Source organism: Tachyglossus aculeatus, chromosome 19 (genome assembly GCF_015852505.1).
Source record: "Tachyglossus aculeatus isolate mTacAcu1 chromosome 19, mTacAcu1.pri, whole genome shotgun sequence".
NCBI classification, from domain to species: domain Eukaryota; kingdom Metazoa; phylum Chordata; class Mammalia; order Monotremata; family Tachyglossidae; genus Tachyglossus; species Tachyglossus aculeatus.
Genome location: NC_052084.1, coordinates 18346832 through 18371956, shown reverse-complemented (window position 1 = coordinate 18371956; position 25125 = coordinate 18346832). Strand labels below are relative to the sequence as shown.

Here is a 25125-nt window from a genome sequence, read left to right as displayed (position 1 = left end):
CACAAGTGCTGTGGGGCAGGGAGGGGGTAGAGCGGAGGGAGGGAGTGGGGGTGATGGGGAGGGGAGGAGGAGCAGAGGAAAAGGGGGGCTCAATCTGGGAAGGCCTGCCTTGCCTGGGGACGATGAGGAAGGTCCGCAACTCCAAATCCCTTCCCTCCAAGCCCCCAAGCTTTCCCCGCCGGGCACCGAGGACGGGAGATCCATACACCGTCCAGTGCTTTCCCTCCAGGCATCCCATGCAGGGCCCTACCCACCCTGCCCAGTTCGCCTCCCGCATGCCCGCGATAGCCGAGGGGAGGCGGCCCTCTCCTCCTTTTACAGAGGGGGAGACTGAGGCGCACCTAGTCATACCTCAGGGATGGGGCCCAGGTGTCCCAGTCCCCAGGCAGGTTGTGCTGAGCCGGGGGGTGGTCGGGTGGGGCCCAGGGCAGAAGTGGAACCGCTGACTGTCTGGTTCTGGAATGGGATGTGTCCTGGGAAGGAATGTGGGTTGCTGTTGCCATCTTCTAGGGATGAGACCTCCGCCTTGCCCCCCATACTCCCCTTCCTCGTTCTAGCCCAACCCTCCCACTCATCTGGAAGCTGGGGGCCAGTTCGTGGGCGGGGTTGGGGGTGTTGCAGGGGGATGAAGTGACTAGGGGGCAGGGACCGTGTGCCTCCATTCATGACTTTATCTGGGATTTCAGGCTTCCACAAGGTCATGGAGGGCATCCACAAGGCCATCGAACTGGGCTACGACCCTGTCAAGGTGAGATGAGAGTGAAGGAAAGGGAGGGAGGGAGTGTCAACGCTTTCTCCGCCTCGCCCATTCCCCTCCACCAGTCCGACTCTTAAAGAAGCAGCGTGCCCAAGTGGATAGAGCACGAGCCCGGGAGTCAGAAGTCCTGGGTTCTAATAGCGGTGCCGCCACTTGTATGCTGTGTGACCTTGGGCGAGTCACTTTAAATCTCTGGGCCTCAGTTACCTCATCTGTAAAATAGGGATTAAGACTGAGAGTCGCATGTGGTACAGGGACTGTGTCCAACCTGATTACCTTGTATCTACCCCAGCGCTTAGAACAGTGTTTGGTGCATCATAAATACTTACCAAATACTGTCGTTATTATTATTATTTTTGCTCCATTGCCCCAAGATCCAACCATCTGGCCCCTCCATTTTTCTACTCAGCTGCATCCCCCCCTCCTCCATTCCCCCGTCCCGCACTGCAGCAGTGGCTGCCACTGCCCCCACACTGCTGTTTTACGGTGAAGCAGCCTTTGACTGGCTTCCCCTGGTCTGAGGGGATGGAGGAGAGCCAGAACCCTGGCTCGGCGGGGGTGGAAAGAGGGGAATAGGGGTCAGTGGGGCTCAGTCAGCTCGGTCTGAAGAGACCTCCTCCCCGGTATTGCCCCTGACCCCATGAGGCGAGTGGCCCGCATTGGGGGGGACCAGACCAGTGTTGTGGGGGGCGGTGAAGGAGGGGAGGGCCTCTCCCCGGGCCTGTACAGGCCAGGCCATCCCTAGCGGGGCAGTCACACCAGGTCTGAGGCTCGGCCATTCTCCCCCCGGTCCATCAGGTAAACTGTGTGGTGATGCGTGGCCTGAACGAGGATGAACTGCTGGACTTTGTGGCACTGAGTGAGCAGCTGCCTGTGGACGTCCGGTTCATCGAGTATATGCCCTTCGACGGTCAGTACTGGGGACGGGCCTCGGGCCTCCGGAAATGTGAGGTGCGGGCAGACGCACACAGTAAGCGCTCAGTAAATCCAACTGACTGGTCAGCAGCTGGGCGTCGCTCTGCCTGAGATTCCCGGGGGCCTGATCACAGGAGGGACGCGGGCTGGACGGGGGAGGTCCGGTCGGGCCTTCCATGAGTCGTGGAAAGCTTCCTGGAGGAGGGCGGCTCAAAGGGCTAGGCGGTGGCCCCCCTCAGCGTGACCGCGTCCCCCTCGAAATGGTGCCCACCTTCTCGGGGTGACCAGTACCGTGTGCTTCGTTCCCGTAGGCAACAAGTGGAACTTCAAGAAGATGGTGAGCTACAAGGAGATGCTGGACACTATCCAGGGGCGCTGGCCAGAGCTGGTCAAGCTGCCGGTCGAGGACTCCAGCACGGCTAAGGTAGGGGCGGGCCACGCGGCCCCAGGGGCTTTGGGAATCCTAAGCTCTGAACCAAGAGGCTGGGCTCCGGCGCTGACTCCTGTGTGGCCCCGGGGAAATGTTTTACCCTCCCTGAGCCCGTTTCCCTATTTATCCTTCCTGAGAATAGCATGGCTCGGTACCCTCCCGAGTCTGGACTGAGGCTGCTGGTCTGTGTACTGGGGAGGATGAGGCAGGAAAACTGGCAGAAATAACGGATGCGGTGTGCGTGGCAGAAACAGCATGAGAAGCAGCGTGGTCTAGTGGATAGAGCACTCCAGGCCTGGGAGTCAGAGGACCTGGGTTCTAATCCTGGCTCTGCCACTTATCTGTTGTAATCAATTCAATTCATTCAATTGTATTTATTGAGCGCTTACTGTGTGCAGAGCACTGCACTAAGTGCTTAGCACTGTTCAATTCTCTGTACCTCAGTCACTTCATCTGTAAAATGGGGATTAAGCCCCTGAGCCCCACATGGGATATGGACTGTGCCCAACCCGATTATCTTGTATCTACCCCAGTGCTAGTGCCCGACACATAGTAAGCTCCTAACAGATACCATAGAAATAAAAAATTAAAAAAAGCCCCTGTGCCCGGGTCATCCAGAGAAGGGGGCAGGCACTGAGTGCGAGTTTGGAAAGGCCAAATCAGGAGGAAATGGGCTTGAGGATCGTGTTGAAGGAGCTGACAGACGTGGGAAGAGGTCTTTACTGGGGTTCCGTGCCAAGCACGCCAGAGGGGATCAGGAGATTACGACCACACCCGGGGGAGGCTCCGTCACGGGAGCTGCCACCTCTTCAAGCTCCGAGGGCGAGGCCTCCATGTCCCCGGGCTGGCTTAGGGTTGGGAGGACCAGCCAAGGGCTTGTGGCTTCCATCGCTTCGCTTGCCAACCCAGGGTCATGGGGAGGTGAGAGTGCGGGCACCTTCTCTGGCTGAAGTGTAGGAGGACTTTGCCAGAAGTTCTGGACTCTCCAGTAGTGATAACGGGTGCTATTTGTTGAGCGCTTCTATGTGGTAAGCATTTTCCTGAGTGCCGGGGCGGATATAACGCAATCAGGTCGGATACAGTCCCCATCCCACACGGGGCTCATGGGTGGAGAACAGGAATTTAATCCTCATTTTACAGATGAGGAAACTGACGCGCATAAAAGTGAAGTGACTTGCCCGAGATCACCCAGCAGGCAAGTGAGAAGCAGCGTGGCTCAGTGGAAAGAGCACGGGCTTTGAAGTCAGAGGTCATGGGTTCAAATTCCGACTCTGCCGATTGTCAGCTGTGTAACTTTGGGCAAGTCACTTAACTTCTCTGTGCCTCAGTTACCTCATGTGTAAAATGGGGATTAAGACTGTGAGCCCCCTGTGGGACAACCTGATCACCTTGTAACCTCCCCAGCACTTAGAACAGTGCTTTGCACATAGTAAGCGCTTAATAAATGCCATTATTATTATTAAGTGGGAGAACCCAGGTGTCCTGACTCCGAGCCCGTGCTCCTTCCAGGAAGCCACGCTGCTTCCCCGGGGTCACCACTCCTGGGATCCCCACCCCGCTTACCCCCTAACCTCCCTCTCCCTCCCGAGCAGACTTACAAAGTCCCCCACTTCCTGGGGCAGATCAGCTTCATCACCTCCATGTCCGAGCACTTCTGCGGGAGCTGCAACCGGCTGAGGATCACGGCTGACGGGAATCTCAAGGTCGGCCCTGTCCTCTCCGGAACCTCCACTGGGAGCTTATGGTGGGACCAGGGGAGCAGGGGGCAACTCCTGTTCTTCTGCAGCCTCCCTCAATCAATCGGTTATTGAGCACTTACTGTGTGCCGAGCACTGTACTAAGTGCCGGGGACAGTACAGTATAACAGAGTTGGTAGACACATTCCCTGCCCACAGTGAACCCCATTTCTAGGCATTTCCCACTCGCAGCTTGGATTCAGCATGCCAACCAGGCCAGAGACGCTACGGAGTCAGTGAGGCAGTGGGGAAATCAGTCATTGGGGTTTATTGAGCACTTACTGTGTGCAGAGCACTGTACTAAGTGCTCGGGAGGGTGCAGTACAGCTGGGAGACATGATCCCTCTCCTCAAAGAGTTTACATTCTAGTGTGGGAGATGGGTATAAAAATAAGTTACAGGAAGGAGGAAGCAGCAGCCGCCAAGCATGTCTACGTACGTTTCTAAGGGGTCTGGACTGGTCCCGCAGGACTGTAAGGTCGTTGTGGGCAGGGAACGTGTCTGTGTATTGTTCCAAGCGCTCAGTACAGTGCTTTGCTTACAGTAAGAGCCCAATAAAATGGTTGAATGACTGACTGACCTCCGTGCCAGCTCCTGGGCCCATAGAACACCCTCGTGGAGGGTCAGACAGAGGAGGAAGGGGTAGGATGGTGCCTCTTTCCAGAAGCCTGTGGTGGGGGGGTGCTCCGCTGGGGTCTCCCCAGGCTCCGGCATCCCCCCAATCAGGGCCAGGGCTGATTTCGGGACTGGCCCGTGGAGAGCCAGTAAGTCAGGTGTATGCATTAAGTGTTTACTGTGTGCAGGGCACTCCACTAGGCGCTTGACACAGTACAATATAGCAGATTCCCTGCCCACAGCCAGCTTCCAGTCAAGAGGGGGAGACAGACATTAATAGAAATAAATTGATTACAGGAGGCTCCTCCCCCTCTTCCTCCCTCCCTCTCCCAGCCCCAAGGCGGTGACACTGGACAGCACCCTGCCTAAAGCCGCCATGCCCGTCCCCACCCCTCCCAGCCTTGGGGGCCCTGATCTCGGGGCACGGCTCTCCCCACCGGACCCCTGGGATTGGGAATGCCTCTGAGTGCCCACTCCATCTCACCGGACAGGAGCCGGGCGCTGACGCCAGGGCTCTGGCCCCCCCAGAGTCCGGCGACCGCCCAGCCCTTGAGGGGGAGGGGGGTCTCAGGCGTCCTATCCCCCCCACCCCCCCCCCTCCGCTCAGGTGTGCCTCTTCGGGAATTCGGAAGTGTCCCTGAGGGACCATCTGCGGGCCGGGGCCCCAGAGGAGGAGCTGATGCGGGTCATCGGAGCAGCTGTTGGCAGGAAGAAGCGGCAGCACGCGGGTGAGCCAGGCCACCTCCGGGGAGAAAGCACGGGCGGGTGGGCGAGCGGGATGGGGCGCGCCAGGGCTGGGACAGTAAGGGGGTGTCGGGCCGGGTGGGGGGCCCCGGCGCTGTCTGCCAACGCCATCCCCCATCCTCTCCCCGCCCTGCCCCAGGCATGTTCAACATCTCCCAGATGAAGAATCGGCCCATGATCCTCATCGGTGGGTGAATGATCAGTACGTAACGATGACCCACCCCCCGACGACCCCTCCTCCTCACCCCCACCTCTCCCCTCTGACTCCCCTCCTCCCTCCAGTGAGTCTGCATTCGCCCCGTCTGGGAGGGGCCGGGGGGCTGGGGGTCGTGTGACCCAGGCCACACTGGGCTTCCCGGGGCCGGTCAGCGGGCGGATTGAGAAGCAACGGGGCTTAGCGGATAGAGCAAGGCCCTGGGAGGCAGAAGGACCTGGGTTCTAATGCCGGTTCCACCGCTTGTCTGCTGTGTGACCTTGAGCGAGTCGCTGAGCCTCAGTTACCTCATCTGTAAAATGGGGATTAAGAGTGTGAACCCCATGTGGGGCGGGGACTTTGTCCAACTTGATTAACTCATATCTACCCCAGCACTTTGTACGGTGCTGGATGCATAGTAAGCGATTAAGAAATACCAAAAAACCCCACAAAAAACAAAAAATAAACTCACGATGCACACTAAGAGCCCATCGGATGACACTTTGTCCCAGGCCTTTGGGGAAGCAACTGGGATTTGCCTTGCTTTGTTGGGCCTTTCTTTATTGGGTTCAAATACCTGTAGAGCCCCTAAGCTACACCATTCCTTGATGTGAAAGAGTTTGTTCGTTCGTGGTTCTCTATCTTGGGCTGCTCAGCCATTTCATTCTTTTTTCTAATGGTATTTGTTAAGCGCTTATATGTGCCAGGCACTGTACTAAGCGCTGGGGTAAATTCAAGCTAATCAGGTTGGACCCAGCCCCTGTCCCGCACGGGGCTCCCACTCTCAATCCCCATTTAAAAGATGAGGTAATGGAGGCCCAGAGAAGTGAAGTAACTTATCCATGGTCCCACAGCAGACAAGTGGCAGAGGCGGGATTAGGAGTCACCCAGGCCCGAGCGCCTTGCGATAGGCCGCATCCTGTCCCACTTCTAAGAACACCCCTCTCCCCCGTGACCCGTGGTCGCCCGGCCCCCACCCAGTGTCCTTTCCATTCATTCAATTCATTCAACCGCATTTACTGAGTGCTTATTGTGTGCAGAGCACTGTACTAAGTGCTTGGAAAGTACAATACGGCAGTAGAGAGAATCCCTGCCCACAACAGACTTTACTACTTTGTCTTGCCTGGGCTATCTGCCATACCAGGGCCAGAGAGAAGGGGAAGGGGGTTCCAAATCACCGTGGTCGTCAAAGTCTCTTTCCCCTCTTCCCCCACCCCCAGATCGCCCACCGCTCCGAGCTGTCCGGCCGCACCTCCCCGACGAGCCATCCTGGGGCCCCGCTCCGGGCCTGTGGACAACATCTAGGCGGCCCGTGCCCAGCGGGACGGGCGGGTCGCGGTGGAGGGTGCTGCTGGCAGACCCCGGGTGGCTCCTGGCGATCCCCGCAGCCGGCCCGGGGCAGGTCCCGCTCCGACACCGCTGCTCCGGCCCCAAGGACTCCGACCCCGACACCGTGTGCCTTCCGACTGGGGGACCCCCGCCCGGCACGGACCGCCTGACCCACGTGGACGCGGAGGGCCGGGCCGCCATGGTGGACGTGGGAGGGAAACCGGCCACGGAGCGGACGGCCGTGGCCTCTGCCGTGGTGCTCCTGGGGCCCCGGGCCTTCGCCCTGCTGCGGGAGAACCGGCTGCAGAAGGGGGACGCCCTGGCCGTGGCCCAGCTGGCCGGCATCCAGGGGGCCAAGCTGACCAGCCAGCTGATCCCGCTGTGCCACCACGTGGCCCTGAGCCAGGTCCAGGTCCGGCTGGCCCTGGACGAGGGGCGCGGGGCCGTGCGGGTGGAGGCCACGTGCCGCGCCCTGGGGCCCACCGGGGTGGAGATGGAGGCGCTGACGGCCGCCAGCCTGGCCGCGTTGACCCTCTACGACATGTGCAAGGCCGTCAGCAGAGACATCGTGGTGGAGGAGGTGCGCTTGATCTCCAAGACGGGCGGGCAGCGTGGAGACTTCCACTACGACCCTCCAGCCGATGTCCCAAGCTAGGCCCTCTGGGGCCCAGGCTGGGCCTCACTCCCCCCGGGCGGACCGTGACCCACCCAGGGTCTCCTTCCCTGTGTCGGGGGGCCGGCAGCCAGCGGAGAATTCCTCCCTGGTGTTTGTCTGCTTCCATGCTCTGGCCTCGTCTGTGTTTCCCCGAGCCCAGGCTACTCTCCAGTATCCAGTGTCGACAGCGCCAGGATTGAGAGTGATGATCATTTGCCATCCCGGGAGATGCCAGGACCACCCACCCACCACCCCCCGTCACCCCAGCTTTGCCCAAAGCTGCCCCCAAGGAGCTCTAGGGCCTGGGTGTAGCGGCTCCTCGCCTCTCGCCCATCCCCGGGGCCGACACTGATGCCGGCCAGCAGGAAATGGCCTCGAGGAAGGAAGCGGAAAAGCCGTGAGACTGAGCGGATACCCCACACCCTGCCCTGCCTTGGCGGCTGCCTGATGACCAGACCGTAACGGCTCTCGAGCGGATGCTGCTTGTCCTACAACCTGCCCTCCTGCCCAGCCTGTATCTTGCCCGGGGGGCCATGGCAGTAACACAGCTCAGTTCCACTGAGGACCTTGGGAATTCTGTAGGATCCCTGCAGGGACCTCCCTCTTCCCCTCCCCCTGCATCAGAAGTAATAAATAATCATAGCATTTGGTAAGCGCTGACTAGTTGCCAAGTACTGTGCGGAGCACTGGGAAAGAGGCAAGCCTAACATTATCGACGTGGAAAACCTCAGTGTACAGCCTCATCGTAACTGAGTATTTGGTAGATGCCTACCGTGTGCCAAGCTCTGTACTAAGCGCTGGGTTAGATGCGAGGTAATTGGGTTCTACAAAGTCTCTTTCCCACAAGGCGTCCAGGGAGAGGCATTTCATCCCCCAATTTACAGAGAAGTTACCCAGCAGACCAGTGGCAGAGCCGGGATTAGAACCCAGGTCCTTTGACTCCAAGGCCTGGGATTCTTCCACTAGGCCATGCTGCTTCAGACCCGGTTCTCGAATCAGATGCAGCTAAGACCGACTGACCCCTCCAAGGCTTTAGTGTGTGCTTAGCTCCTTCCAAGGACCAAGATGTGTCCTTGTTACTGCCCTCCGACAGCCCCATTCCTGCCCGCTTCCCCTGGGAGGGGACCAGAAGGCCGTGCCCCTGCCCTGTTTTGGGCTCTGACCTCTTCCTCTCCCCATCAACTCAGCCCCTCTGCATGGGGTCAAGAGCCCAGTCTTCTGCTTTCATCTTTAACAAAAGAGACTGAGAATCTTCCTCCTGCCCCTCCACTGCGCCCCAAACATGGTCTTTGTGGAAGCAGAGCGCTCTGCTCCCACGGCCCCCTCCCCCAAGCTGGCACCCTGAGCCCCTTCTCCGCCAGCTTCCTATTCCACAGGCCGTGAGTCAGAGAAACCTGACGTCCCTACAAGTATGGAGCAGTATGGCCTAGTGGAAAGAGCATTGGCCTGGGAGCCAAAGGACCTGGATTCTAATCAAGATTAGAACTTGGGCAAGCCGCTACACTTATCTGTGCCTCAGTTTCCTCATCTGTAAGATGGGGATTAAGACTGTGAGCCCCACATGGGACATTGTGTCCAACTTGAATATCTTGTATCTACGCTAATGCTGAATACAGTGCCTGGCATATAGTAAGTGCTTAACAAATACCACGAAAAAAAACCCCAAGTACCATGCCATCTGTAATCTGGTGGTGGTAAAGTGGTTAGGGTTGAGAGGGGAGACAGGCTAGAGAGAGCTGACAGGAACGAGGAGGGGGTCTAGCCACTCTGTATCCCTCTGGGGCTGGGCTTGGCCCACGCTGTAGCCCCAAAGCCACCCAACCACAAGGGTTTCTGGGAGTTGAGCCAGATTTAATAATAATAATGATGGCATTTATTAAGTGCTTACTATGTGCAAAGCACTGTTCTAAGCACTGGGGAGGTTACAAGGTGATCAGGTTGTCCCACGGGGGGCTGCCACTGTCTGTCCGCTGCTCTCTCCTAGGCCCCGGACGTCAATGCGTCCCAACTCCTCCAACTTCAGCTGCTTCCTCTAAACTCTCCAGCGTCCTTTGCCAGGGAAGCTGGGGGCTCCTTTGGGGGTTTGGGAAGATAGGCAGAGAGATAGGGGGAGGTCAAGAAGATGAGACGAGGGGCCCTGGGAGAATCCAGTGTGATACGGAAGAAGGGGGAAGTTGAAATTGTGGTTTGGTATGCCTGGGTGACCCACCCCCTCTCGGAATCTGGATGGGTTTATTTATTTAGAGCCTCATGTTCCATGGAAAAAGATGACTTAGATGACCCGGGAGACTAAAATTGAACTCAGCAGGAAGGAGCAGGAGTGGGATGGGGAGGAATGGGGTTCAAGGTTGGGGGCTGATCAGGTTACAGTAGTAACAGGAATGATGTCTTGAGTTCCTCCCTCCTTCCGACCCATTCGGTTCTCAGGGTCCAGTGAGAATCCCACCTGCGCTCAGGGATGGTTCTTGTGTGGTGACTTCTGCATCAGGCATCTTCCTTCTCTGTCAGTTGATGGCATTTATCTCTAGACCATAAGCTCATTGTGGGCAGGGAATGTGTCTGTGGCCGTATTGCACTCTCCCAAGCACTTAGTACAGTGCTCAGTAGGCGCTCAATAAATACGATTGAATGAATTTAGCACTTCCCATGTGCTGAGCGCTGTACCAAGCACTTGGGAAAGTGCAATATTGTTGGTAGACACCATTCCTGCCCTCAAGGAATATGAAAATCTATTGGAGGAGACACAGCCTTAAACAAATTACCGGTAGTGGAAGCCAGTCTGAAGTTACCTATACAAGGACTGTGAGGGCTCGGGTCATCGTGAGTATTGAAGGTGTTGGCTTAGTTAGGACTTAAGTGTTGCAGCAGGGCGGGGGGAGAAAAAAGATAAGTCGAGAAAGTCTTCCTGAAGGAGATGTGATTTCTAGTATGGCTTTGAAGATGGGAAGAGTGCTGGTCTACCAGGTGTGAAGGGGAAGGAATTCCAGGCAAGAGCATGGGATCTGTGGAAATAAAAATTGTGGTGTTTAATAATCATGGTATTTAATAAGCACTTACTATGTGCCAACCACTGAGGAGTGGTATTTGTCAAGTGCTCACTATTTGCTAAGCACTGTACTAAGTGCAGGGGTAAATAGAAGGTAATCAGGTCCTTCATGGGGCTCACAGTCTAAATAGGAGGGAGAATGGATTTGAATCCCAATTTTTTAGATGGTGGAACCGAGGCACAGTGAAGTTAGGTGACTTGCCTAGATAGAGGCGCTGTCAAGTCATCCACAGCGACGCCGTGGACACATCTCTCCCAGAATGCCCCACCTCCACCTGCAGTTTCTCTGGTAATGTATCCATAGAGTTTTTTTGGTTAAAAAAATCCAAAAGCGGTTGACCATCGCCTCCTTCAGCGCAGTAAACCTGAGTCTCCACCCTCGACTCTCTCCCACGCTGCTGCTGCCCAGCATGGTGAGTTTTGACTTGTAGCAGATTCCCTTCCACTCACTAGCCACTGCCCAGGCTAGGTATGGAATGGGTAAGGCCTCTGCTTGACTTTCCCTCCTGTAGTCGAGATTCGGTGGAAGACTGGAAACTCTCCAGGTGCCACCCTGAGAGGGGGAGAGGCACAGTAAGTAGGTTGATATTAGAGGAGCCAAGTGTGTGAGCTGGGTTGTTGTGGTTAGGAGCAAGGGTACATAAAAGGGGTGGAGGGCTGGTTGAATGCCTTAACGCTAATGGTAAGGAGCTCCTGTTTGATGCAGAGGTGGATGGGCAACCACCAGAGGTTTCTGAGGAGTGGGGAAGTTAATCGGTGGTATTTAGCACTTGCTGTGTGCACTGTACTAAGCGCTTGGAAGAGTACAGTGGAATGGAATTAGGAGACACGTTCTCTGTCCACAGGGAGCTTACAGTCTAGAGGAGTTGCGTGCAAAACAATGCTCTAGAAAAGTGATCTGGGCAGCAGAGTGAAGTATGGATTGGCAAATCTGGAAACAGGATGGTCAAGGAGACTGATGCAGTCATGGCTGGATGTATTTTTTGTTTGTTTGTTTTCCCTTATGGTCTCTGTTCAGTGCTTCCTATGTGCCAGGCATTGTACTAAGTGCTGGGGTAGATACAAGCTAATCAAATTGGACACCGTTTGCATGGGGCTCACAATCTTAAACCCCATTTTACAGCTGAGGTAACTCAGGCACAGAGAAGTAAAGTGATTTGCCCAAGGTCACACAGCAGACAAGTAGCAGGCACCGACTGCGTAGGGTGGAGGCCCAGAAGTGTCCTCTCTGGGCTGGCCGGTCTTCTCCAATGGGATGAGCGTGATGGGCATCCCGAGGTGCGTGGTCGACAGGGGTCGAGGTGCCCAGGACCTCCCACTCTTCATTAATCGGTGTCAGCAGGCTGGGAGATCTCGCCGGAATAATCCAAACACAGCAACGCCATAATTTACACCCCAGACTTCAGCCGTCCCCCTCCCAAAACCTGTTCCCATAAAGATGAATCCGAATTCCCCTTTTCGCACCCCTCTCTGAACCCAGAGAGTTTGGCTAGAACCTGGAAGGAATCGACCACCGGCGCTGGCTGGGAACATAGAGATTTAATGTTGTTTAGTATTACATTATATTCTTATAAAACGGCGCAGATAGAAAGGACACTACAGGTTTGTACATTAAAGTCATTTAGGGTCAGTCTTAGTTGGGCCAATAGACAGTAGGGTGGTACCAAGGGAGGGGGGCTGGCCCCGAGGGAGGGAAAAGGTAGCCCCCCCTCCTCAGGGTTCTGAGAAGAAGATGAAGGCGCCAATGACCAAGAGATAGTACCATCCCCGCTTCTATCACTTCCTCTCCTCCCCGTTGCCATCACTTTTTCTACCCTGGGGTGGGAAGGGGTGGCTAGAGGCTGAGCTCAGAGTTGTGGGGGCGGTCACACTAGTCACCTTGGGGGTCTCGGGCACAGCCTGAGGAGAGCTGTTCCTTTCCCGACAGGGCAGGCCCTTCAAGGAGTAGGGACGGGAAAGGGGGCTGGCTCACAGCCAATAGGAACCAGGCTGTTCCCTTGCAAACCCAAAATCCTCTTGGGGAATGAAGGCAAAATTTCCCTCCCCTCACCCCCTCTCTTTCCCTTTACCCCACCCCGTATGCTGCTGCTCCCTCTGTTCATTTTCTTAAGGCTAGCCTCCTCCCTCCTTCCTTCACCTCGGTCATTCCTGGGATGGTGATGGATGCCTCTATTTTAAGTGATACTTAGGATGGGGGAGACTTCAGGTGGAGGCCCCCCAGCTGTCCAGAGGAAACCGCAGGGGAGCGGAGGGGGACACATATGGGATTTTTATCGACCTCCTCAGAGCCACATGGCCCCAGAAATCTGGCAAGAAGTTTGCGGGTCACGTGGATTTGGTTTCTTCTGGGTGAAGGGAGTGTGTCTGGGGGGCAAGTTACTGGGGACTAGTGGAGGTTTTTGCACTCCTGTAGCAGTGAAAGTCTGTGAACCCATCCACAGCGGAGAGAGAGCATGGTTGGAGGCAGGGGAGGGGGCCTATCAAGGATGTGAGAGTTGGGAAGGGAAGAACTAAGTGGATGTTAGAGGAGGTGAGATAATGAAACAGACCTGCCCCGAGTGTAGAATCCCCCTGGAGTCAGTCATCCCGTAGACCAGAATCCCTGGAAGCTGATCCCCTGACCCCAGGGTGAGGGACAGCATGAATCCTGACCCCTGGGCCTGGTCCCCTGACAGGAGCCTGACACCTGGAGCTGGTCCCCTGACAGGATCCTGTCTTCTGGGTGGGGGGCCCGGTCTTCCGACGGGCTCCTCACCTCCGGGGGCTGGTCGCCATGGACGAGCAGGCTGGTAGGGGGAGGGCAACCCAACCTCGCTGTGGTCACGTCCCCCATGGCGCCGGCTAGAGTAAGAAAAGCAATCGAGTTTTGATATCCAGGGCCCGCATTGGGGAACCTCTCCCTCAGTTAGACAAACTAGTGCATAATGAGACCAACAACCGTAGGCAACCTGGCCCTGGTTCGGGCAAACGAAACTGCAGAACATTTGCGTTTCCCAACAGGGAGACCTCTGAATGAAAAGCGATTTCTGTGGGGAAGGGGGGCGCAGACAATCAGAGCACAGACCTTGTCTCCCCTTTTGTCCCCGCTCCAACTTCTCCCACAACTTGGCTGCCCGTCCTGCAAATCCTCTCATTTCCTCACCCCTCACCAAGCTGAAAGCTGAAACCCTACCAGAAGCCTCTTCTGCTCCTCGGCCCCACAGAGATCCCACAGGGGCTCTCAAGGCTGAGAAGGGGCTGCCTCTGGGAAGACACTGGCTCTGAAATTGAGCTGGGTCTAGCTAGCTCCTCGCTCAGGGCCCATGAGGGCCCACTAGAAGCAACCTCCCCACCGGGCTGACTCTCCCTTTCACCTCCCCAACCAGCCATTCCTCCTCTTCCTCTTCTCCCGGGAGCCTAGCTGCCCTCTCTCAGTCACCGTGACACACACACACAAACACACCCACCCTCACCCCCACCAACTGACACACACTCAGAAGCTTCACTTGGTGCCCCCTCTCCACACCATCTATCCACCTGAAGGCTCAGACCGCTTCTCTCATCCTGTGCCAGAACTGGGGGCATCCACTCTCTCAGGGAGACAGGAAATGGGGGACACCCCCAGCTCCACAACCAGTCTCTGCTCAGGGCAGTAGAGCCAGAGGCTGAAGAGAGGGGGTGGGGGGCGAGAAGAGAGCAGGGTGATTCTTGCAAGTCCCTTCAGAGAAGGGGATGGAAAGGCCAGGTTACCAGAGGGACCAGACAAGTTGAGGCACTTATAGGTTAAGGCCACTGAACAAGGGGTTGGGATTCTGGACTCCTGAACCCCCTTTTCCCCTGGAACATTCCAATCGAATAGTTACTTTATTGGGCACCCACTTGATTCAATGTGTTTTACTAAGTGCTTAGAGAAAAGAAGCTGGAAGAGGGATCCTTGAATTGAGAGTAGAAGAGAGGAGAGGAGCACTGGTAGTGATGAGCCCAGAGCCAATGGATAAAGAAGATTAGGATTGTTTTAGGGTCAGGGGAATCAAAATCCAGAAACCCTTAAGCCACTGGAATCTAGGAATCTAGTCCATTGCCTGATCTCTAGACATAGGCATGAGAATTTCTTGCCTTTCCATTCTCTAATTTTTCCCCTATCCGTAATCTATATTATAGTTTGTCTCCCCTGTAGACCACAAGCTCTTTGGGGGCAAGGATCACATTTACCACCTCTTGTTAGAATGTACTCTCCTAAGCGCTTAATACAGTGCTCTGCACACAGCAGTGCTCAAAATAATGCCATTGAGTGATTGGTAGATACCAGAAAATAAGGCAAACTTGGGCTTGAGTCAAGTCTCAAATGTTCCTGGATGTGCTCTGAATCTTGGGATGTTAGAGCTAGGACCCCCTCTTGGGAAGGGCCACTTTGGGCTCTAAACAGCATATGGCTCATTGGCTAAAATTGGACTTGCCACCTTGGCACTCTCAACTGAGCCCCCCGGTTATCCCAGACTCCTTGGGCTGGCAGGAGTTACCTGAGCCATCCATTGCCCTTGGCAGGACACTCTCCAACCCAGACAGGATGACGGGTTGGCTTGATTCTGAATAGATCGGATCCATTTCAATTCCTTCTGTTCCAAGATGTCTGGGATGCTGGGGTCGGGGGAAGGAATAATCGACAAAGCCTAGATTGGAGAATCAGAAGTGCCCGGGGAAAAGATGGGAATGAAAAGCCCCTCTACCTTCCCCCCTCACCCAGAGGCAAACCTACCGTTCTACTCTCCTCAAGCCAAAGGTGCAAATCTCTAAAATCTCAGGCCTCGAAACAAGAAATCTCCAGAGGTCACTTAGCCCAACCCATCACAGATGGAAAGCACCAGAGACAAATCATCTGACAACTGTCTACCCTTAAAAAGCCTTCAGATTGCTCCCCTAATTCGGTGTTCCAGTCCACTGTCTTCTATCTTTCACAGCTCCTGTCCAACCTAGATCCCACCAGCTGCAATTTTCTTCCCTCCCCTCTTGTCCCGTCTGGCCCCAGAGCTCCAGGATCCCGATCCGAAGCCCCCAGCCGAGGTCACCCTTGATCCAGGGATTCCCTGGAAATACGCAGTTGGTTCTGGGCCCACAGCCCAGCAGGATTCCCCCGAGACCGGTCTGGGTAAAAAATAATGTCGGATCACCACTCCCCACTCCCCTCCCTGCCAAGTCCTCCTCTGGGGCCAGGCCCGGGAGTCAGAGCAGCCTGGAGTTTTGAGAGACCCCAACACTGGCCCCTCTCCAGTTTTTACTCTCCTTCACTTTGGCCCTCCGGACAGACCCCTTCCTAGCTCCCCTGGACGTAGGATGCCACGGTACCAAGAGAAAGCAGAGTCCAGAGAAGCCCACCCACCCCCATGTCCTCACTCCACCCCTGCTTCCACCCTACTTCCCCCCATCCAATTCCCTGCACGTCACAGAAGCCCTGTTCCCTAAGTGGGGGTGGGCAGAAGACAGGCCATGGCTGGCTCCCCCTGCCCATCCCACTCCCCCAGTTGGACCCAGAGTTTTGCCCCCCTCCCCGCCCTGCATTAAGTGCCTCCAACCCCTTGGTCAGTTAGTTGGTTTAAAGGTCACAGCCCTTGCTCAAGGCCAAGCCCAACGCAGTCCCGCTGAGGGAGAAGAATATTACTCCAAGTGCCAAGATAGCTGCTAATACTGTGGGCGATAAAATTACTTTAAATTATTCCCCCCCGCTGCCACAGCCTTTTTTGATGTTTTTTTTTCTTAAGGTGTGTTTTCCTTTTGCTTTTCTGAAATGTCTGTGAAAATGAAAAGCTGAATATCCCAGTAGTGGTAGCAGAATTGACCATGCAGCAGTTAGGCCCAGGAGGAGTTCTGATCCTGGGTGAGGGGTTTCGACTTCCTTGATGATGATGATAAAGATGGCATTTGTTAAGCACTTACTATGTGTTAAAACACTGTTCTAAGCACTGGGGTAGATACAAGCAAATCAGGTTGGATTTGTGGTCCCACAAGGGGCTCACAGTCTTCATCCCTATTTTACAGATGAGGAACTGAGGCACAGGGAAGTTAAGTGAGTTGCCCAAGGTCACGGAGAAGACGTGGCAGAGGCAGGATTAGAACCCAGATCCTTCTGACTCCTCGACATTTGCTCTATCCACTAGGCACGCTTCAGTCTCTGAGGGAGCTGAGCTGGAGGCAAGGAGGCCCAGAACTGAGGGGAGGGAGGACCAGAGTCAGGGAAGTGGGGGGATATGTCTGACCCATCCCGCCCATGAGTGCTGCAAAATCACTGACCACTGTTCCCTTTTCCAACCCACCCCATCCCTGACCACACTGACCTCCAGGCCCCCTGACCTCTGACCCATCTCTGCCCCTAATCCTGACATGGCCACGGAAATGGCCTAGGCTTTTTCTCTCTAACCAGGAGAAGAGGAACCCGGTGCTGAACTGTAGTCCGACACCATCTTGCGAGTGAGCACATTGGGATCTGAAACAGTTCAGGCGTCAGAAGGAATCGGACCGTGGAAAGGTCAGCGTTTTCATAAAAGCGGGAATAAGTCCCACAGTTCTGCTGCCTTCGCTCTCTGGCTTCAGGTGCTGACGGGCATAAAGGGATCCTGGTAATGGAGGGGCGAGAGGGTGAGAAGGTTGGGGGCCCGTGCCAATCTGAAAGGCTGGAGCAGCGGCCTCTCAGAGAGCCCAGTGGCAGCACAAGAAGAAATTCTTCCCTTCTCTTTTTGCTGCTCCAGGCAGCTGGCCGCCACCACGTCTCTCATTCCCTCGGGACTTCCTCTTCACTCCTATAACCGGGGGCCCCCAGCCCTGCTGGAGAAGAATAGGGCCTGGGGGTGAGGGGGCAGTCCCCCACCTTTCCCCCAGGGTCTCTCAAAGACTTGGAAAGGTAGACCAGACCTATAGTCCTAGGACTTTGAGTGGCACCCCTTTTTTCAGGCTCTCTCCCCAACAGTGCCAACACAGACAGGGATAAATAACTACAGGTTGATGAAGCACGGCCCTACTATCTAGACCCTTTCCTACCTCCCTCCCTTCAAAGCGTTCCTTGGCATTTTGGTCATCTTGTTCACCTTCCCCCCCACACCAAACCCCATCCCCCCGACCCCTTTCCTCTCCAAGTTGGAAGGGTTTGCTTCCAACTCCGGACCCAGCCTCCTCCCTCTCGGTTCCAAAGCTGGAAGACCCTGTTTGGTCTTCTGAATGACAGGTCTTAGTCTGGGCTGGCTCTGAGACCCCGCCTGTCCACGCGTGGTGGGAGAGGCCTGGAGAATGAACAGTCCCAAGGCGGATCCACAACCGGACACGAGACTACGCTAACGACCACTGAGAGGTCAGTCTGGCTCTCTGGGCTGAGGCCGGGCCTCTCCTGGGATGGAGGGGCAGTCAGCTTGACGGGGGGCGTGATAGGCCCCTATCCATCCCTTCTACATGGCCAGCTGGGGGGTCTTCTCTCTGAGCACCTCTGGCCAGAGTATTTTGGGGTGACCGGAGGCCCCCAGTAACCTGCCCTCCAGCTCTGGAGGTGGTAGAGGGGTTGGGGAGGGGGCTGGGAAGGAACAGGAGTTTTTTTGGGAGGTGACACTCGAGGGAAAGGGTGGGAGCAAGATCCTATTCACCCTCCCCCTCCCCGGTTCTTCTGTCCACCGCCTGCATCCCTGCTGTCAATAATTTAGCTTGGTGGCCGCCCGCTCCCTGCTGGTGTCCAGGGCCTGGCTTCCTGACCGCTTCCTGTTCCTCTTGAGCTTGGACAAGTCCTTGTCGAAGACCTCGCCGGAGCGCAGGGCCAGCACCAGGTCGTCGAACTCCCCGCTCTCCTCCGTGGGACTACCCACCGGTGTCTTCTTCTGCCGCTGCCGCTCCCGTTCCCGTTGCTCCTTCAGCTGGTGAGAAGGCCGAGAAGGGTGGGGGGTGTGGGTGGGAATCCTGACGCTGGGCCCCCCAACTCTTCCCCCATCCCACTGCAGGCAAGGGCTGAGGAAACTCTGAGAGGCTGCCCGGAGAGCTTCTAATTCAGAGCAGGGAACGTCTCTAATAATAATAATGATAATGGCATTTATTAAGCACTTACTATGTGCAAAGCACTGTTCTAAGCACTGGGGAAGTTACAAGGTTGTCCCAAAGGGGGCTCACAGGCTTAATCCCCATTTTACAGATGAGGAAATTGAGGCACAGAGAAGTGAAGTGACTTGCCCAAAGTCACACAGCTGACAAGTGGCGGAACCGGGATTCAAACCCATGAACTCTGACTCCAAAGTCCGGGATCTTTCCACTGAGCCACGCTGCTCTACCAACTCTGTTGTATTGTACTCTTTCAAGAGCTTAGTACAGTGCTCTGCACAGTGCTCAATAATAATGATTGATAATAATCGTGGTGTTTGTTAAGCGCTTACTATGTTCTGGGCACTGTACTAAGTGCTGGGGTGGATACAAGCAAATCGGGTTGGACGTAGTCCTTGTCCTCTGTAAGGCTCACTATCTCAATCCCCATTTTCCAGATGAGGTAACTGAGGCCCAGAGAAGTGAAGTGACTTGTCCAAGGTCACACAGCAGAGAAGTGGCGGAGCTAGGATTAGAACTCATGACCTTCCGACTTCCAGGCCCACACCTCCATCCACTAAGCCACGCTTAATCGATGCCATTGATTGATGGATTGATTAATTGCACGAAGTAGCGGGAAGCAGTACGGCCTAGCCGATAAGGCACGCCCTCCCTCCCCCGCCCCGCCCAAGCCCCTGCCCTCACCATGGCTTCCATTCGGGCCCGCCGCTCCTCCTCCTCCTTCTTCTTCCTCATGTTGTCCAGGTCCTGCTTGGCCTCCACGAAGGACAGAAGGAAGGTGTCGAAGATGCCGAAGAATTCGTCCGGCTGCATGTGACCCTCGTGCTCTCCAAAGTGCTTCAGTGTCCTGGTGAACTATCAGAGGGGAAAGGAGAGGCCTGGTCCCAGGAGGTCCCTTTCTGTCCCGTCCCTCCCACAGGCCCCCTGGCTCACCCAGCGGCCCAGCCTGGCTCCCTGGTGACTCCATCTAGGAGTCAGCCAGCCTCAGTTTCCCCACTCCCTCCCACCTCCTCTCAATGGGCATGGTCGGGAGGAGACTGGTCATCCCTTAGCAGAGGTGCTCCCCGCTGTAAGCCCCTCGAGGGCAGGAATCATGCCTGCCAACTGAATTGTGTCGGCCAACTCAGTTGTATTGTCCTCACCCAAGCGTTTAGCACAGTGCTCTGAACACAGTATGTGCTCAGTCAATGCCCTTGGTAGATTGCTGGGTGGATCTACAGGTATTCTCTCCTGGACTAACTGGATTTCTCTTTGTCTTTACCAATCTCTTTTTGTGTGGCTCCATGGAAAGAGCCCGGGCTCGGGAGTCAGAGGTCATGGGTTTGAATTCCGGCTCCACCACTTGTCAGCTGTGTGACTTTGGGCAAGTCACTTAAATTCTCTGTGCCTCAATTCCCTCATCTGTAAAATGGGGTTGAAGACTGTGAGCCCCACATGAGACACCTTGATTACCTTGTATCCCTCCAGTGCTTAGAACAGTGTTTGGCACATAATAAGCGCTTAACAAATACTCTGATGAGGTAACTGAGGCACAGAGAAGTTAAGTGACTTGCCCAAAGTCACACAGCTGACAATTGGTGGAGCCGGGATTTGAACCCATGACCTCTGACTCCAAAGCCCGGGCTCTTTCCACTGAGCCACGTTGCTTCTCTATCATCTGTAAAATGGAGATTAATTCTGTGAGCCCTATGTGGGATATGGACTGTATCCTACCTGTTTAGCTTGTCTCTACCCCAGCGCTTAGTATAGTGGCCGGCACATAATAAGTGTTTAACAAATACCATGTAAAAAAATAACCATGAAAATCCTCCTTCCTCCTCCCCACCTGACTCTAACCCCTACCAACACACTTATCTCTGCAATTCATGTATATAATTATTCATAATGCAAAATGGCACGAATTCCATAATTATATTTAAGCTCTTTGTCTCACTCATATTCTTCCTCCACTTGCTTGTCTGTTTCACTTCAATCTCCTGCATTGAACTTATAGCCCAAGAATAGGGATTGTATCTGCTCCTTCTGTCCCTTCCCCAAGGACCTCATTCAGGACATTGCATGCAATCATCTCAGGACCTAAGAAACCAAGTCACCTCACTGCAGGTGGTAAATCAAAGGAATTCACCCTCCCAGGAAGTTGTAGAAACATGAAGTCTTTTCTGATGACTGACAATTGATTGATGAATTTACAACACCCTCGTAGTGTCAATACCCACTGCACTTATGCATTTCCTTCCTCTCTTCAGCACTTAATATACACGTGTCTCTGAATTATGTATTCAGTTATTTATTGAGCAATTTTATCTGTCTTTTCATCCTGTACTGTTACCTATCTCCCTGTACTTCCTTTGGTCCGACTCTTTGTAAATAATTTTCATCTGTCTTACTCCCACGCTAGACTGCAACCTCTTTAAGGGCAGGGAAAAACAAACTGTGGTTTTTGTTGAGTATTACTATGTGCCAAGCACCTTGTCCCACATGGTTCTCACATGCTAAAGAGGAGGCAAAACAAGGAGTGCATCTCAGTTTTACAGATGAGGAAACTGAGGGCCAGAGAACCGAAATGACTTGCCCAAGGTGACACCACAGGCAGTTAGTGGAGACAGGAGTAGAACCCAGAACCCAGTTTCCCTGATTCCCATGCCTGGGCTTTTTCCCTTAGGCCTCACTGCTATGCAGCAGTGAACAAGGGCCTTGCTTTTTCTGTTTGACTTTGTTTGCAGGAAACATATTGATTGATTGATAGGACCAAGTCGGTTGTGGATAAATCCACAGATGACAGGTCCAAAATGAGTCCCTGGGAGGAAAGCTAGGGATGTCGGGGTAGTGTGGAGTTGTTTGGTGTTCTATAAATTAGACTGCAAGCTTTTCAAGGGCAGGGAGGGTGTCTTGAACTTCTGTTGTTTGTTACTAAACGCTCAGTACAGGCCCCTGCATACGGGACGGCCTCTAATAAACGGAGTGGCGGCCAATGCCACCGCTGCTGCTGCTGCTGATGGTGTGCAGCAGCTGTTCATCGCCTACTGGATTGAGCACGGGCCTGGAATTCAGAAGGTCATGGGTCCTAATCCCAGCTTTCCCACTTGTCTGCTGTGTGACCTCGGGTAAGTTACTTCACTTCTCTGGGCCTCAGTGACCTCATCTGTAAAATGGGGATTGAGACTGTGAGTCCCTTGAGGGACAGGGACTGTGTCCAACCTGATAAACTTGTATCTACCCTGACCTTAGTGTAGTACCTGGCACATAGTAATAAGCACTTAACACATAACACTAATATTATTATTAATATTATCTTTGTTTTCTGTTTCCGCCATTAGGGAGGGACTACTGCAGAAGGAGAGCTGGCTTCTGGGAACAACCGAGAGGGAACTGGAATTTCCCTGTTGGATCTCCATCCATCCACAGTAAGTATTGGGGGCTGGGTTCTGTTAAAGAAACACCTCAGTGGCTCAAGTGAAGCCTCTGAAACCATCAGTGCAAGGAGATGCAGACCCCCATCCAGACCATCACATCTCTCCCTGGTGGCGTGGCAGCGGGGAAGTCTCCTTCCGTGAGTTGGGGGAGCCGGTAGGCTGGGAACGTGAGAGCGAAGGATGGACTGGAGTGGGGAGAAGACAGGAGGCAGGGAGGTCAACGACGAAGCTGACACAGTAATCAAGGCGGACTAGGATGAGTACTTGGATTAACGTGGTAGCAGTTTGGAAGGAGAGGAAAAGGTAGATTTTGCTAATGTCACGGAGGTGGGACCGACTGGATTTAGTGATAGGTGGAATAAATGGGTGAGAGAGAGGAATGATCCGCTTAGAGGTGGTAGTCGAAGCCATGGGAGTGCTTAGCGTACAGTGCTCTGCACCCAGGAAGTGCTCAATAAATCCGATTGATTGATTGATTGATTGATTGATTGACCCCTGCCCCAGCAGGGATAGGGAACAACCCAAATTTGGGATGGTGTAACCACATTCCAGCTCTCAACTAAAATCACAGAGTCATCCGACCCAAACCTCGGATATTAATTCACCGACAGACAAAGGGCTAAGCGTGGAATCCTGACCCCATCTCTAACCCTAAAATGAGCCCCGGTGTCAGGGCTACCCGCAACCCTTTCCAAGAACTGAGCCTGTCAACAATCGAGCTCTGATTTTTGACCTGGTCCATGGACTATTGGATCACGTGTGGCTCTGATTTTAACTGTGATCCTCTGATGACCCTAACCATTAGACAACACTGCCAAGGGCCATGCTGATGAGCCCTCTCTGGTTTTCCTGCCTGGCAGGATGGGTAGACTAGACTAAGCTCGTCACAGGCAGGGAGCGTTTCTGCTAATTCTGTTATACTCTCCCTAGTGCTCACTACAGTGCTCTGCTCATAGTAAGTGCTCAATAAATACCATTGTTTGATTGATTGATTGACTTGGCTCAGCCTCCAGGGGCTCCTACCTTATCCCTGGCCTCGTTCAGCAGATCTTCCAGCTCGGAGAAGCCGAAGCTGGCCACAGTGATGAAATCCCGCATGACAGGAACGAACCTATCCCCGGCTTCTCGTGTTCGGCGCTCCTGGTAATCCAGTTCCTGGAGGAGGAGGAGGAGGAGGAGAGGATGAAGGTTAGAAGGGGATAGAGAGAGCTCTGCTCTGAGGGTTCCTGCCCCCATCCTCACCTACCCAGCCATGGTCTCCTCCAGCTCCCATAGGTTCTATCGCATTAGGGAATCCACCCCAGGGATCAGGGGAGCTTAGGAATCAGAGGGCTTGGGATCTGGACCTAGATCCTAAAAGGTCCCAGAAGGCTCTGGAGAGTCGGGATGAGTGGACCAGGGGATTGGAGATGTAGGGGCTTGGGAGCCATTGGTGAGAAGACCAGAGGTCTGGGGATTCACTTTGTATTTATTGAGCATTTACCATGTGCAGAGCACCATAATAAGTGCTTGGGAGAGTACAATACAACAATAAACAGACACATTCCCTGCCCACAAGGAGCTCACAGTCTAGGGGGGCGGAGGGGAGTGGGAGGGAAGCAAGAGGGTCTCAGGTTGTCGGGGCTGGAGGATCAGCAGGGTGGAGGGCCTGGGTCCCAGAGCCCCGAGATGTGACCCTTTCAAATGCTCAAGCGCTGAGCGTGGCTTGGCAAGAAGGTGGGGAGCAGGGAGGATAGCAAAGTCCAGCCCCAAGCCTGCCCATCTCGGCCACTCTGGGACCCCCCTGGCAGCCTCCAGCATTCGGGAGGACCAGGAGTGGGGGTATAGAAGGGCCAGTGCATCCTAGAGAGTTTCAGACAAACTGAGGAGGGGAGGCGAACACCCCAGACCATTCCCGTTGTGGATCGACGGCCCTCGGGGCTCCAGGCGGAGCCTCTTGCCCAGCTAGGCTCAGGGATACGCACCGCCTCCACCGCTCGCAGCCCGTTCTTGATGTTGTTTATTTCCTTCTCCAGCTCGGCCAGGCTGCAAGAGAAATGTTGGGGCAGGGAGGGGGGATACAGTGAGGCTGAGAAGGAGAAGTGCAGTGAGGGGGCTTCCCCCTGTCCGTCCCCAGGTTTAAAACCCCGGGCCAGAGCTACCTCAGTTTCCCCATCTGCAGCCTGTGGATTCACTACCTGTTCTCCCTCCAGCTTTGACTGTGAGCCTCATGCGGGACAAGGACTCTGATCAATCTGTTTAACTTGTATCTACCCCAGTGCTTAGTACAGTGTTCAGCAAATAATAAGTCCTTTATCTTATCATCACTATTATTGTTAAGCACTTTCTATGTGCTGAGCATCATACCAAGCACTGTGTTAGGCACAGGATAAAGAGGTTGGACATAATTCCTGACCGACATGGGTCTCATAAGTCTAATAAGGAAAGTGCGTGAGTATTTTATCCCCATTTTACAGATGAGGAAACTGAGACACAGAGAAGTGAAGTGACTTTGCCCAGGTCACACAGCAGGCTAATAGTGGAGTCAGGATTAGAACTCAAGCATCCCTGACTGGCCCTGTGCTGTTTCAGCACTTATATGCATTTGTGTAACTTGATTTATTTATATTAATATCTGTCTTCCCCACTACACTACAAGCTCATTGTGGGCAGGGAATATATCTGTTATAATGTACTCTCCCAAGTACTTAGTACAGTGCTCTACACACAGTAAGCGCTCAATAAATAAGATTGACTAATTTCTACCAGGCCATGCTCCTAGCAGGGCTGGAAAAGGGAGGATAAACTCTCCAGTGGTTTAATGGATAAAGCATGGGACTAGGAGTCAGAAGGACCTGGCTTCTAATCTCAGCTCCACCACGTGTCTGCTGTGTGACCTTAGGTAAGTCATTTCACTTCTCTGGGCCTCAGTTCCCTCATCTGTAAAATGGGGACTAAGAGTGTGAACCCCATGAGGGACAGGGCTATGTCCAACCTAATTAACTTGTATCTTGCTTGTCTTAAGCCATCGAGTCTTCTCTGAGCCATAGCGACTCCATGGACCTTTTAGACTGTGAGCCCACTGTTGGGTAGGGACTGTCTCTATATGCTGCCAATTTGTACTTCCCAAGCGCTTAGTACAGTGCTCTGCACATAGTAAGCGCTCAATAAATACGATTGATGATGGACATATCTCTCCCCAGAATGCCCCACCTCCATCTGCAATCGTTCTGGTAGTGTATCCAGAGAGTTTTCTTGGTAGAAATATGGA

At 54.3% G+C, this 25125-nt stretch overlaps 2 protein-coding genes across 9 annotated transcripts in view; one reads left to right on the top strand and one right to left on the bottom strand.

Annotated features, from left to right (window-relative positions):
• MOCS1 (molybdenum cofactor synthesis 1) overlaps positions 1–8026 on the top strand; it is a 135523-nt gene extending 127497 nt beyond the window's left edge. For 3 of the 6 annotated variants that reach the window (XM_038761277.1, XM_038761273.1, XM_038761278.1), the window contains exons 5-11: positions 687–748; positions 1556–1667; positions 1984–2096; positions 3695–3805; positions 5060–5180; positions 5336–5383; positions 6610–8026. In XM_038761277.1, coding sequence (XP_038617205.1) covers positions 687–748; positions 1556–1667; positions 1984–2096; positions 3695–3805; positions 5060–5180; positions 5336–5383; positions 6610–7373 — 1331 coding nt within the window. In that variant the 3' untranslated portion in view covers positions 7374–8026. Of the gene's footprint in view, positions 1–686; positions 749–1555; positions 1668–1983; positions 2097–3694; positions 3806–5059; positions 5181–5335; positions 5399–6609 lie in introns of all 6 variants that reach the window. The other 3 variants (XM_038761279.1, XM_038761276.1, XM_038761275.1) reach the window with 3 other exon arrangements.
• A 9482-nt stretch (positions 8027–17508) lies between these two features.
• DAAM2 (dishevelled associated activator of morphogenesis 2) overlaps positions 17509–25125 on the bottom strand; it is a 109268-nt gene continuing 101651 nt past the window's right edge. For all 3 annotated transcript variants that reach the window (XM_038761281.1, XM_038761283.1, XM_038761282.1), the window contains exons 23-26: positions 23840–23900; positions 22899–23030; positions 19147–19317; positions 17509–18284 (exon numbers count right to left, since the gene is read on the bottom strand). In XM_038761281.1, coding sequence (XP_038617209.1) covers positions 18066–18284; positions 19147–19317; positions 22899–23030; positions 23840–23900 — 583 coding nt within the window. In that variant the 3' untranslated portion in view covers positions 17509–18065. The remainder of the gene's footprint in view (positions 18285–19146; positions 19318–22898; positions 23031–23839; positions 23901–25125) is intronic.